At 40.6% G+C, this 13,718-nt stretch overlaps 1 protein-coding gene across 5 annotated transcripts in view; it reads left to right on the top strand.

Moving 5' to 3' along the window:
* The window catches only part of LOC102417789 (ATP-binding cassette sub-family G member 2), a 140,456-nt gene that overhangs the window by 118,992 nt on the left and 7,746 nt on the right, over positions 1-13,718 (top strand). For all 5 annotated transcript variants that reach the window (XM_023750415.1, XM_014452065.2, XM_006084602.3 and 2 more), the window contains exons 7-11: positions 350-501; positions 1,937-2,041; positions 2,936-3,189; positions 8,197-8,279; positions 13,214-13,303. In XM_023750415.1, coding sequence (XP_023606183.1) covers positions 350-501; positions 1,937-2,041; positions 2,936-3,189; positions 8,197-8,279; positions 13,214-13,303 — 684 coding nt within the window. The remainder of the gene's footprint in view (positions 1-349; positions 502-1,936; positions 2,042-2,935; positions 3,190-8,196; positions 8,280-13,213; positions 13,304-13,718) is intronic.

The raw sequence follows: 13,718 nt of genomic DNA, 5'->3' as shown, positions 1-13,718 counted from the left end.
ATCAAGGCAAATCAGACTTGTCAGAGACCCACTTTACTCCGTTCTGTACATATGGGGACATTGGTGCAAGCCCAACCCACTGTAGCATGTATCGCTCTGGAGAATAAAGCACCCTATGTACATAGCCAAAAAAAAAAAAAAAAAAGAAAGAAAGAAAAGAAAAAAAGGAAACTTTAGTCTTTCATAACAGGGTTGAATATAGATCCCTTAACTATCAGAGAGATAATATGAGATATGATGTTAGTAAGAGAAAATCAAGTTGAACCAGGAAGAAATTAGCTAAAGGTAGGAATAACTTTTTTTTGATTCAGATGTTGAATGACTCATTATTTTCTCACTTTTACCTTAGGATGTCTAAACATGGACGAACCATCATCTTCTCCATTCATCAGCCTCGTTATTCCATCTTCAAGTTGTTTGATAGCCTCACCTTATTGGCCTCAGGAAAAATGATGTTCCATGGGCCTGCTCAGGAGGCCTTGGGATACTTTGCATCAGCTGGTATGGTCACCTTTTCATGCAGTGAGATCCTTCCTTAATAGAATCCTGAAAGAGAGCGGAGAGGTGGTCAGAGTGCTGCTTGATCTTTGAGTAGAGATAACATGGTTTCCACCACTCCAGACCATCTTTGGTCAGTTTGGTGCTAGAATTTGTCTTCATTTTGCACTGCTGGCTTATCATTTAGGTCTCTTTTTTGTCCTGTTTGAATATGCATGCATACTTTGTGTATGTGTAGGACTACTTCTACTGAGCCTACACTGTTCTGCTTACCAGCTCTAGTTCAATATGTTAGCCTCATAATCAGTTATTTGTCTAACTGAACATTTTTGAAAAGGCCTAATACCGCCCTTTCCCCCCAAATCATTTGTCTTCTTAACTATATATATATAATAGATCAAGCTGTATCATTTTCCCCCCGCATGGGATGTTGGTCTGCCTTTATGAGGATTTATGGAGATGCTGCTTAATTTTGTAGTAACATTTGATTGAAGATTTAGTCCTTGAGTGGATATGAGTGACTTACCAGTCAATAGAATGACTACTTCTGAGTCTTACTTTAATGGACCAATATTTCTGACAGTTCTGGGTTGCCTGGTTCTATTTCAGATGACAAGGTATAATTATTATTATTATTTTATTTTTTAAAATATATTTTTATTGATTTCAGAGAGGAAGGGAGAGGGGGAGAGAGAGATAGAAACATCAATGATGAGAGAGAATCATTGATTGGCTGCCCCACAACTGGGGGTCGAGCCTGCAACCCAGGCCTATGCCCTGACCAGGAATCAAACTGTGACCTCCTGGTTCATATGTCGATGCTCAACCACTGAGCAATGCTGGTCAGGCTATAATTACTTTTTTATGACTCATGCAGTCTGCTTCATTTTAGAGATATTTGATATTATTGTAGATGATGCTCTATGACCCTAACTATAGTTTTAAATATTCCCTAGCTATCTTTTAAAAATTGTTCTTGTATAATCTCTGTTACTTAAAATCAAGGATACTTGTGTTGGGGATTGTAGGGGAGATGAATCTAAGAGAAGACTATAGGCCAAGTGGAGCTCAGAAGAACAGGCACAAGAAGTGAAGGTAAAGTGTTCAGGTGTGCCATACTGGGCACGTCCTCTTGAGAGTGCTGCTCTGGTGATTTGTTCTCTTTGCTGGAACTATAGCAGCATAGGGGGTAATAATTTGGACCTGAATTCAGTAGGTGGAGAAGCAGTCATTGCTAAAGTGGGTACTGGCATTGAGGTAGTCACTAGCTGATCCCAGAGAGCAGAACATACTCTTGGCTTCTCCCAAGCACAGTCCTGCCGTGCTTTAGTTGCCATTGCATGTTGCCTTGTTTTAAGGAGCATTAGTCCAAGTTGCAGCTTTTTTTTTTAACATATATATTGTTTTTCTTGTTTGCCTGGGTTGCCTTCTTCTGTAGGTCACCACTGTGAGCCCTATAATAACCCTGCAGACTTCTTCCTGGATGTCATTAATGGAGACTCCTCTGCTGTGGTATTAAACAGAGAGGTTGAAGATGGTGAAGGTATGTGAATCTTTCAGGAGTCACAGATTATTGCCTAATTGAACTGCTTGAAGTTCAGCAGTATGGCAGCTCATTGAAATGTAGTTTTGTGAATTTATATAACGTATAAATTTAATGATGCTCTCTGATACCAGTTGTCTTAATCCATTTGAGCTGTTGTAACAAGAATACCACAGGCCAGGTGGCTTAAACAATAGTCATTTATTTCTCACAGTTCAGGTGCTAAGAGATTGTTGTCTGTTGGGGCCCCAGGGCCTGGTTAATAGCTGGACTACCGTCTCCTTGCCTGGTGGAAGTGGAGAGGGGACTCTTTTAAAAGGGCACTAATCTCATTCAGGAGGGCTCCACCCTCATGACGTAACCACTCCTCAAAGTCCCCACCTTCAAATAACATCACATTTGGAATAGAGTTTCAGCATATAAATTTTGGGGGAACACATGTATTCAGTCTTTAGCATCAGTCAACACAGATTTTGTTGCCCATGAGTGCTGTGATATGATAGTGTCAGTTCTAAGGGGAGTTTTCATAAAAAATAAGCTCATTTTTAACACATTGTTTTGAAAGAAGAAACTTAGCTACTTATGCATTTGCACAGAGTAGAAAGCAAGGACCAGGTTTTATATTAAGAAATATAGCTCTCTGTGGTAAGATTTTTATTTTAAAACAGAGTACAAATATTATAGTTATCAGTGGGTTTGCTCTATCTATAAGTTTATGAAAGTAGTCTGGCAATTAACTGTTTTTCTAATGTGTAAAGCAGTGACAGGTCTAATAATTTTTATATTTAAACTTATAATTAAGGTGTTAGGGAAAAATCCAAGAAATGGATTCCAGAAAAATGGGCTAAATCAGTTATTTTGTTAATGTTTCTCCCTGTCCATTTTTATTCCAAGTCAAGGAGACTGAAGAGCCTTCCAAGAGAGATAAACCACTCATAGAAAAACTAGCTGAGTTTTATGTCAACTCCGCCTTCTTCAGAGAAACGAAAGTTGAGTTAGATCAACTCTCAGGGGGTCAGAAACAGAAGAAGAAGAGCGTAGCCTTCAAGGAGATCACCTATGCCACCTCCTTCTGTCATCAACTCAGATGGATTTCCAAGCGCTCCTTCAAAAACTTACTGGGTAATCCCCAGGCCTCCATAGCTCAGGTAACCTAGACAGATTCTTCTAATTATGCTGTGAAATACTCATGTGGGGAATTAGATTCTGATATAGTCTATTGCAGATTATACTTTTCTTCTGCCCCACACTTCCACCTCGCTCCTTAATAGTCAATAGAATAAACAAAGCACAGTTAAGTTTTTAACTGTGGATAACTTTTTTTTTAGAGTTTTTTTTTTTGACTACCTAATTCAGATATTTTGTTGATTTAGACGAGCTATAAGAGGTCATCTTTGTAACCCCCCTTCCCTCCGCTCCCCCCCCCCCCCACCGCAAAATGGTGAAGTAAAGGAATTGTTTAGCCACATTTGTGGTTTCCTGGTAGCTGCACACATTCATTTCCTGATTTAGTCAACAAGTTTTTATCGATCGATCATGTGCAGCATTTGGGAGCTTGTACACAGTAGTGAGCAAAATGGGTAAAAACAAAATTCCTGCGCTCCTGGAGCATACTTTCTTTTGAGGAGAGACAGCTGTTAAACTCATACAGAAATAAAATATATAGCGTGGCAGAGGGAAGAGTGGGCCATGGAGGAAGTCTAAGCAGGTAAGTGGAGAAAGGAAGAGAAGGAAAGGAGAGGGGGAAGGAGAGAGAGGGGAGAGGGGTTGGTTTGCATTTTAAAGCAGGTGATCAGGGAAGCCTTCACCTGGATGTCAGTGAGTGCACCTGAGTGTGGGAGGGGCCGCCGCTGTCTGAGAGGAGAGCCTGTGTGCGAACGCTGCTCATTATTTTTATTTATATATATATTTCAATCCTCACCTGAGGTCTAGAGAGAGAGAGAGAGAGAGAGAGAGAGAGAGAGAGATGAGAGAGAAACATTGATAGGTTGCCTCCGGATGTGTCAACCAGGAATGGAAATAGCCACCTGAGTATGTACCCTAACTGGGAATCGAACCACCAACCCTTCACTTCACAGGACAACACTTCAACCAACTGAGCCACACTGGCCAAAGCCAAATGCTGTTCCTTATCACTCACCTGCATTTAGGGATTCTATTCTAGGAGAGCACTAGACACCTAAATTGTTTTGCAATGAATGCAAAGGTAGTAAGCAGACTTGACTTCCGCTAAATAAGGCTATTCATTGTCAGATTAAATTTCTCTTTATTAAGATGAAATAATGTTCTTTTCGTCTTTGGGCTGGTGCTGTTGATAGTTGTTGATTATTACTCCTTTATGGTTTTTGTTATTCTTAAATCCACTGTCATATAAAACCCTAGTATTTCTAGTTTTTCTCTAAGAAAATGATTTTAGATAACTATTTCTGTTAATTTTATTACCCATTATGGAATTTCTGTTGACTGCCTACAGATGACACATAGCTGGCTGTTATGAACCATTATTGACTATTTACCACATGCATCATAATTTTCCTACTTCAGTACTGTTGCCCTTTAAGTATTAATACCGAGAGCCTCGATCCCTCTCTGAGATGTACTGCTAATTGCTCCAGGCAATTTTGTTCTTGCGCACTTCTGTCAGAACATGAGCACTTTTGTGAACTATCAACCAAGTGTAAATGTCTACTCTTTTAGAGTGGATTTGATGTCATTTGGAAACAAGTCTGGTGAATCAGGTCAACCTGATTACTCAATGGTCAACAGTGAGACGCTGTAATGGAGTTCATTCTTTAGTGTGATTTATGCATCATATTTTTTTTTTTACTTGGAAAACAACTTCAATTTCTCTTGCCTCTAAAAGTGTTTTTAAGGTGTCTTGTCCAAGTCATATATATGGCAGCTCTGGGCAGGGCGTGATCGGAGTGTGGAGCTGTTTCTGCTACACCATGATTCCGCATCTTCTGGTGCTAGGCTCCCTTCAGCGGCAAACCCCAGGCCTAGTACCTCCAGGTCACACGCTCAGCCTATTTGCCTCCTCAGTGAACTCAGTTCCACAAAAGAAATTCTAACAATGTTCAGAGCCCTGGCAATCTCATAGAATAAGCATAGAACCTTGCATCTCTGAGCATCTGATTGTGGGGGGCGGGGGGGGGGGGCAGTGTGGTAAAGCTCTTGTTCAGATTTGTGAATACTGGAATCTTAGCTTAGGGCAGGAGTAGGCAAACTTTTTTATAAGGACGAAATACTGAATGTTTTAGGCTTTGCAGGCCATGTGGTCTTTGTGTCATGAAGTCAACTGCCATTTTAGGGAGAAAGCAGCCATAATAATTCATAAACAAGTGAGAATGGCTGTGCTCCAATTAAACTATTCGTAGATATTGAGATCTGAATTTTCTATAAATTTTATGTGTCAAAAATATTTTTCTCTCTTTAACAATTAAAAAAATGGTAAAGCTCTCGCTGGTTTGGCTCAGCAGATAGAGCATCTGCCTGTGTACTAAAGGGTCCTGGGTTCGATTCCAGTCAAGGGCACGTGCCTGGGTTTCAGGCTCAATCCCCAGTGGGGGGCGTGCAGGAGGAACCCAATCAATGATTCTCTCTCATTGATGTTTCTATCTATCTCTCCCCTCTCCCTTCCTCTCTGAAATCAATCTATAATAATAAAAGCATAATATGCTAACCTTCCCAACAAAGCCGGGGCTGCGAGGGCCGAGGCAGCCACCGTGGCTGCCAGGCCGAGCCCCTTGCACAAATTTCGTGCATAGGGCCTCTAGTAAAAATATATTTTTTTAAAAATGGCAAAAACTGCTGTCATCTCATGGACTGAACAGAAATTAGCTCTCTGACCCCTAGTTTTGGGTTTTAAACTTGCATGTATGTCATTTGCTTCTCTAAGTGTTTGAATATGTAGCTATAAAAATGTTTTATGGCCTCCTGCTGATAAATCTTATAGCAGTTTTGCAGCTGTACTTAAGTTTGAACTAGTCATTTAAACTATTCAGACTTTGCCTCTGATGACACATTTAACCAGAGGTTGTATTTGGAAGTTCTTGGACTGAATAAATTGTCTGTATAAGAAGATTTAATATTCATTTAATATGCCAAGTTTGTTCTGATCAAACCGATTTGAAAAACATTACCATATCTCTTGGAGATTCATTATTTCTATAAGCATATTAAATATTTGACTTTGGATTAGTTTTGGCCGTGAACATCCCTCAGAGCTTACCTTGAGAAATGTTGGTAAATACATTTGAACAAAGATGGAATCACACATGTGGGGGATTTATTTTTCTATACAAAATAGAGGCCAGATACACAGATACGCAGACAGGGTCTTTGCGTGTTTCATAGTGCAACATGTTTACTCTGCTTTCTTTTTCTTAACTCAAGAATGAATCATGTAGATGCTTTAAAATTATATTAAATATAAAAGATAGAAAACATCCTAATGATAATATTGATAATCTGTTAGTATAAAATATCAAGTTTGAATGCAAAAGAAACAAAGCATGTGGAGTGGTCAGTTTAAAAGTCAGAATATTCTTAAAGTAGCACTGTGTGAAACTATAGACTTGTATACATGCTCATGCATACGTGTTGATGATGTCATCATCACCTCTTTCGGAAGCATGATCTGTTGACATGAAGTACAGTATTTTCTGAGGGTAATTAAAATATGCCAGGGTTGCCGAAACCGGTTTGGCTCAGTGGATAGAACGTCAGCCTGCGAACTGAAGGGTCCCGGGTTCGATTACGGTCAAGGGCATGTACCTGGGTTGCGAGCACATCCCCAGTGGGAGATGTGCAGGAAGCAGCTGATCGATGTTTCTCTCTCATCGATGTTTCTAACTATCTCTCTCCCTTCCTCTCTGTAAAAAATCAATAAAATATATTTAAAAAAATATGACAGGGTAAAATAGTTCAGTCAAATTTCTTATTAGCAATGGAATTTTTAAAGGCCATCTCTAAACATATTCTTTCTAGACTGTGGTCTTCACAAATCAGCCTTCACAGATCCTGGTCCTGTTCTCCAACTTGGTTTGCTCCACACCTAGAGTGTGCTTGGCAAGTTACTTCAAGTCTGATAGCATTGCACAGATGTAGGACTGAGGTGTTTTTTTGTTTTGTTTTTTTACTTGGAAGGTTTCAAGATACCTACTGGGATATTTTCTTTTGATGACTTTCCTATCTTTTATATTTAATATAATTTTAAAGCACAATAAGTAGAATATCCTCAAGTAAATTATATCATAAAAAACCCTTTACCCTTTGCTTATAGAAGTGTCCTTATGAGACATTTTTCTCAGTCTTAAGAACAGCAGTGATGTTTATCCAGTCTTCTTAGGACTCATCAAAGGGACTAAGTGAAGGTAGTAAGAGTGGGAAAGAATCAGCAGCTGAGCTCTACACTGCGAGCTGTGGGCCCTGAGGGCTGTGGTTGCTGGAGAAGCAGTGACCGGAGAATGGGTAATGGAAGCACTCGGTGCCCTCAGAGAAAGCTGGCTGAGGGCCTTGTTGACAGTGACAATGCATTTTTCCATGCAGGATGGAGACTCCCCTGGGTAGGAAAGGCGGTTCCCCGCTTACCCCTACTTCCTAATTGAGCAAAATCCCATTGTTAGAAATGTTGCTATGTGTGCTTTAAAGGTTATATTTGCTTTTAATGTTAAGAATAAAGATATCCTGTTTTCACTTAAACCTCTTGAAATATTATAAAACAATGAATGTTCTCTAGTACAAAAGTGGAGAGTTCAGGCCAGAACTCTTAGCCACTTGAATTTTATTTTCCTTCCCGAACCATTTGCTAGATGCTTGCACTGTTCTCTGGTCTCTGTGGCATTCCCAGGCCCAGCAGCTTGAATTGGCCCCTGAACTGGCAGTGCCTGGAAGCCCCCAGAGGAACCTAGCTTTTCCAATAGCCTACTTCCTTCTCTTTCAGTCTCCCCAACAACAGATATTATTTTTATTTTAGTTTAGAAGGCTGTCGAATAGCATCTACTGTTTTATATTTTCCCAAGGATTTTGGTCAAGCCATTTAAAGTGTCTATCTCAATGGAGTGAGTTGCTTATGTAGCCATATACATTTGTAATAATAAATGGTGTGCTAAGTTTTTTACCTTTAATTGAAACTTTTTTCTCATTTTGAAAAGGTAATCGTAACAATTATCCTGGGACTGGTCATAGGTGCCATTTTCTATGATCTAAAAAATGACCCTACAGGAATCCAGAACAGGTAAGTACATTTGGATCTTGGTTTTAAAAAGTGCTATTACTTATTCCAAGGTAATGAAACTCCATTACGAATTTGCTTTTCAGACAAATACAAGATGAATTGACACATAGGATAAGCCAGTGAATTGAAAGCTGTGTGGAGGCTTAATTTTCCTCTCTATATAGTGGTAAAATATACAGAACATAAAGTTTACCCTCTTGTCCAGCTTTAGACGTGCAATTCAGTGACATTCATTTCATTCACATTGTTGTGCAATCACCGCCAACCAACTCCGGAACATTTTCTCCACATTCCCAAAGTGAATCTCTGCACTCATTGCACAATTCCGTACCACCCCCCTTTTCAGCCCTGGGAACCACCGTTTTACTTTCTGTCTGTGAATTTGACGATTGTAGATATCTCATATAAGTGTATCATACAGTATTTGTCCTTGGTGATTGGCTTATTTCCCTTGGCAGAATATCTTCACGGTTCATCCATGCTGTAGCCTGTGTCACAATTTCTTCCTTTTAAAGGCTGAATAATATACCTTTGTGATATTTTGTTTACTTGTTTTATTCGCCACCTTTTGTTTATTCATGTATCTGTCCATGGAGACATGGACTGTTTCTACCTTTTGGCTGTTGTGAATTTTACTGTGAACATGGGTGTATAAGTAAATATCTGTTTGAGTCTCTGCTTTCAGTTCTTTTGGATATATACCCAGAAGTGGAGTTATTGGGTCATTTCATAATTCTATTAATTTTTTTGAGGAACTGCCATACTCTTTTCTGTAGCAGCTGCACTATTTTGAATTTCTACCAGCAGTGCACAAGTGTTTCAATTTCTCCCCAACCAGGTCTACACTTGTTATTTTTTTTGTGTGTGTGTATTTTATTTTGTTGTTGTTTATTTTTGTCATTCCCCCTCCTCCCCCATTATAATAGCCACCCTAATTGGTTGAATTGATATCTCGTTGTGGTTTTGATTTGCATTTCCTTAGTGATTAGTGATGCTGAGCATCTTTTTATGTGGTTATTGGCCTTTTCTATGTCTTCTTTGGGAAAATGCTTACTCAAGCCATTTGCCCATTTTTTAATTGAATGTTTTTATTGTTGAGCTGTAAGAGTTCTTTATATATCTGGCTATTAACCCTTCCTGGATATAAATTTGTAAATATAGTCTCCCATTCTGTTGGTTATCTGTTGATAGTGTCCTTTAATACATACAGTTTTAAATTTTCTCTTAGTCCAGTTTATCTGTGGGGAGCCGCTATAGGGTTAAGCCTGGGACTGACCTGTTGGCAAAGTCACAAACAAGTCCCAGCTTAGAGGGCACAGTCCTCTTAAGCATAATTAGGCTTGACTTTATGAGGCTCCCTAGATCTTACCTGGGAAGCTAATGGGCTGAGGGAAGTGCAGCAAGAACAAAAACAAGTGAAACTCACAAGAACAGTGTAAACAAGTGAAACTCACAAGAACAGTGTAACTTTGGTAACCACTACCTTGTTTACCTCTGACTATAAAAATTAAGGCTCAGTTTGCCTGGGGATCTTTCTTTGTGGTCTCAGCCAGGCACAGGAAGATCCACGGAGCTAGAGAGTCCTGAACGCTGTCTCGGTGTAAAACATTCTTCGCGGACTCCGTCCACACCTTTGGGAACCCCTGAACTGCTGGGGCTGGACCCCGGCATTTATCCATTTTTTAGTTTTGCTGTCTGAGTTAATGTCCATTCTATTTTTTTTTATTTGATGTAATATGGAGTACTACCAGAAAAGAATTAGAATACATTAAAATATTTAACAAAAAGTAACAAATTGATCTGAATTATTGTCAGGTCCCATGCTCCTGAAATTAGCTTTTACTTTTTAAATTGGTTTTTACTTGGATATTAGGCTCTTCATGTGTGTGGTTGTGGTACATGCTTAGCACTTACTCAGTTTACCTTTCTGAGTTCCAGTCACATTGTGCCCTTAAAAATATTGTTTCATGATAAGACTTTGCAATGGGCTCATGACATGTGTGAGTACAGGTGCTCAGCGAGTTGCAGACAGCAGAGTCCCCTGTGCTTTGGGTATCGAGAGCTGCCTTGTGTCAGGCACTGTGCTCCCTGCTTTCTACCCATGGTCTCAGGTCACTCTCCTGCCCAGAGGGGTGGGTGGTGGTCTCCCCATTTTGCTATTGCCGCAAGTTTCAATGGCTTTAGTAGAATGTATGCTGATGTCTAGAAAAGGGTGATTGTTTATGCAAGTAAGAAAAAGCATAAAAATTTCTCACTCAAATAAAAAAATATATTTCCTGGATGGAATCAGATAGTGTCATTCTACAATGAGATTATTATGGCAGCTCCTCTTCAGAGCTATGCCATTGTTTTCTCTACCCTTTCCTGAGGGCTGTGCTCTTACCTGCAGTTTCCAGACTGGCTTGTAGTTAATGGCTTGTGCCTTTACAGATGCCATATTTTAACTGATCACAGGATCGGGGTCTCTGCACCTTTTGTGTTGTGCAGTGGGAAGCACTTGGAAAAAAGCATTTGGATACCTGTCCTTAACTGTAATTTAAAGAGGCACTGCAATTCTAGCCATGGAAGATCTTAGAAGAAGAATCCAGATAAATAAAGGAGAGCTTTAGCTGTTTCATGGTTTGTCTACATTTTTAGTGGCACAACAAAACTAGGGACTGAAATAAAACTCAGTTGCAATTGTTGGAAAAACCCGTTCAGGACTGAACTGAAGTCTTGGTTGCTATCAGCAATCTCCCCTTGACTACTACCTTTATTAATCAGGAGAAAGAGCAGCAGGATAGATCAATTATTGGCACATGCCAATCTAGATAGTGGGTTGCAGGGCCAACTGGAAGCTGGAAATCTGGCTGGTGGCTGCCGCTCTTTCAGGATCTGGGGTGGGACAACAGGCTGGAAAAGTCCAGAGGCAGAATCAGAATACAGTAAATTCTTTAAAAATAAAAACTTTTTACTATAAAATAAATTATCTTATGATTTAATAGGAATTTCACTATCTGCTAGTGCAGACTCATTATTGACATTATTGTGTTGTTTGATTAACAAATTGACCAGAATGTTGCCATGTCCCATGTTTCTGATATTAGCTTTTCCTTTGATATTAGGTGTTTTTTTGTTTGTTTGTTTTTAATTCTAAAATGTTGCATAGCTGCTTGTGTACGGGCCTGGTGATTTCCCATTTATTCATTATTGTATAAACACTTACTTTGAAATCAGACTGTTGCCTAAGTTCTGTTCTCTATTATCATTACTAGAGGCCTGGTGCATGAAATTCATGCACGGCTTGGTTCCCAAGAGGGGTGGGGGGTGGGGGGCAGGATGCTATTGGCCCTCCAGGTGGGCGGTGGGACGTCTCTGCTGGCCGGGAATCTGGATCCGTCCTGCTGACGTTTGTGCTGGTTGTTGGGAGTCACCTGGCAGCTGCTTTTATATCCTTTCTTCCTTGCAGAGTGTCTAGGGAGGGGAAGTGGCCGCAGTACCTGAGGCCAACTTCCAAGAGGCTAGTGGCGCTGTTGGGATCATGCCGTGGCACTGGTCTGTCGGTGCCTGGCCTGTTCTCCAGAGATTGGACATGCAGGACTACTGAGGGAGTGGCTGCCACCGGGCGGTGGGCTGCCGGGAAGAGTCTGTCAGCTGAGGGGTGCTCCCACTGTCGGAGCGCAGTGACCACCAGGGAGTAGCTCCTGCATTGAGTGTCTGCCCCCTGGTGGTCAGTGCGCGTAATAGCGACTGATCATTCTGGTCATTTGGTTGCTTAGACTTTTATATATATATATATATACATATATATATATATATATATATATATAGAGAGAGAGAGAGAGAGAGAGAGAGAGAGAGAGAGAGAGAGATTATTGTTGGTAAAGACAATGAGTATCTATAGACTCTTTGTTTCTAGGGTTGTACCCTTGGATTTACATAATGTGCCACTTCCTCTCTTAGTTTCAATTGGCATCCTTAATGTTAATTAAATTGTTTGGTCATACCAGGGAAGCCCAACACTGTTTCAGGTGTGTTGGCATGCTTTCATAAAATTTATATTTTTATCAAAGTGTAGATAAACTGAGTACTTTCCTTTTTAGACCTTAATTATTTTACTGAGAGAGATTTGCTTTCATTTTGAGCACATTGGAAAGCATGGAGTGGGTTGTCCAGGATAATACGAAGGTTCTTCTCATGACTGTATGGGGAATGTATATAAGGAGGTATTGCTAGAGATATCACTCCACTCTTCCATTTTGCATCCTCACGTCTTAGTTCCTTCTTTGCTTTAAAAAGTGGCTAATAGAGGCTTTAAACTTTTGCAGGCTTTACTTGACTATTTCTCTGTTCATGCATTAGGATGGTACTTGTGTTTTTGTTACTTGATATTAAAGGTGGTAGCACTTTATGACCTAGGTAATCATCACCTTGGCTGCCATAACAAAGAACCACAGACTGGATGGGTTAAACAACAGAAACTTATTTCTTACAATTCTGGAGATTTGGGTGCCAGGATGGTCAGTTTCTGATGAGGGCCCTCTTCTTGCTTTCTGCCTTCCTGCTAAGTCCTGGCATGGCACAGAGAGCGCTGATGTCTCCCCCTTTTCTTCTCAGGGCACTAATCTTGTCATGAGGGACCTCCCCCATGACTTCATCTAAATTTAATTACCTTCCAAAGATGCCACCTTTAAATATCATCACCTTGAGGGCTTCAACATAGGTATTTGGTGAAGACGGTTCAATCCATGGCAACCCAGGGCTGTGAATTTGGGGCACCACTGTGGTACAGTGGGATGGGGAGAGACTTGTGGGGACTCACACTTCCCTTCCCTCACTGTTTTAACTTGAACAGTTGTTTGACATTTATCATGTGAGGAAACAGTTCAGCAGGTAGGAATGACCTAAGAACGTGTAATTGACGCGGTGCTTTTCTTCCCCTTCTCTCACCACAGAGCTGGGGTGCTCTTCTTCCTGACCACCAACCAGTGTTTCAGCAGCATAACAGCCGTGGAGCTCTTCGTGGTGGAGAAGAAGCTCTTCATGTGAGTGTGGCTCTGTTCCGGGAAGGGTGCTGTCCAGTGTCAGGGCTGTTGGTCAAACTGGTCACATCCAGAAGTTGGCCACGGATTGGTCCCTGGGATTACCAGTGTTCATTGAGAAAAAGCAGCCTGGGGCTGGGAGGGAAATCATGAGAGCAAGGGAAAAGGGAGTTTAAAGATTAGGGTATAGCTGCAAAGGCAGTGGTACAGAGAATGCAAGAAATAGAGGCTGAAAAGAATCTTTTGCAAGAAGTTGAAAGAGATTTGCCCATAGTTACAAGTTGGAGGAAAGGAATTGTTAGAGAGGGAAAGAATGAAAGTTTGTGGAAGAGTTTGGACTCACCGGAGGAGGATGTTTGGAAGAGGAGGGACCTAGGTCTTCATTGGGGAGAAAACAGGATTTGATAGCTGACAGGTT

This window comes from Myotis lucifugus, unplaced genomic scaffold (assembly GCF_000147115.1).
Source record: "Myotis lucifugus unplaced genomic scaffold, Myoluc2.0 scaffold_12, whole genome shotgun sequence".
NCBI classification, from domain to species: domain Eukaryota; kingdom Metazoa; phylum Chordata; class Mammalia; order Chiroptera; family Vespertilionidae; genus Myotis; species Myotis lucifugus.
This window is presented reverse-complemented; position numbering and strand designations above follow the sequence as displayed.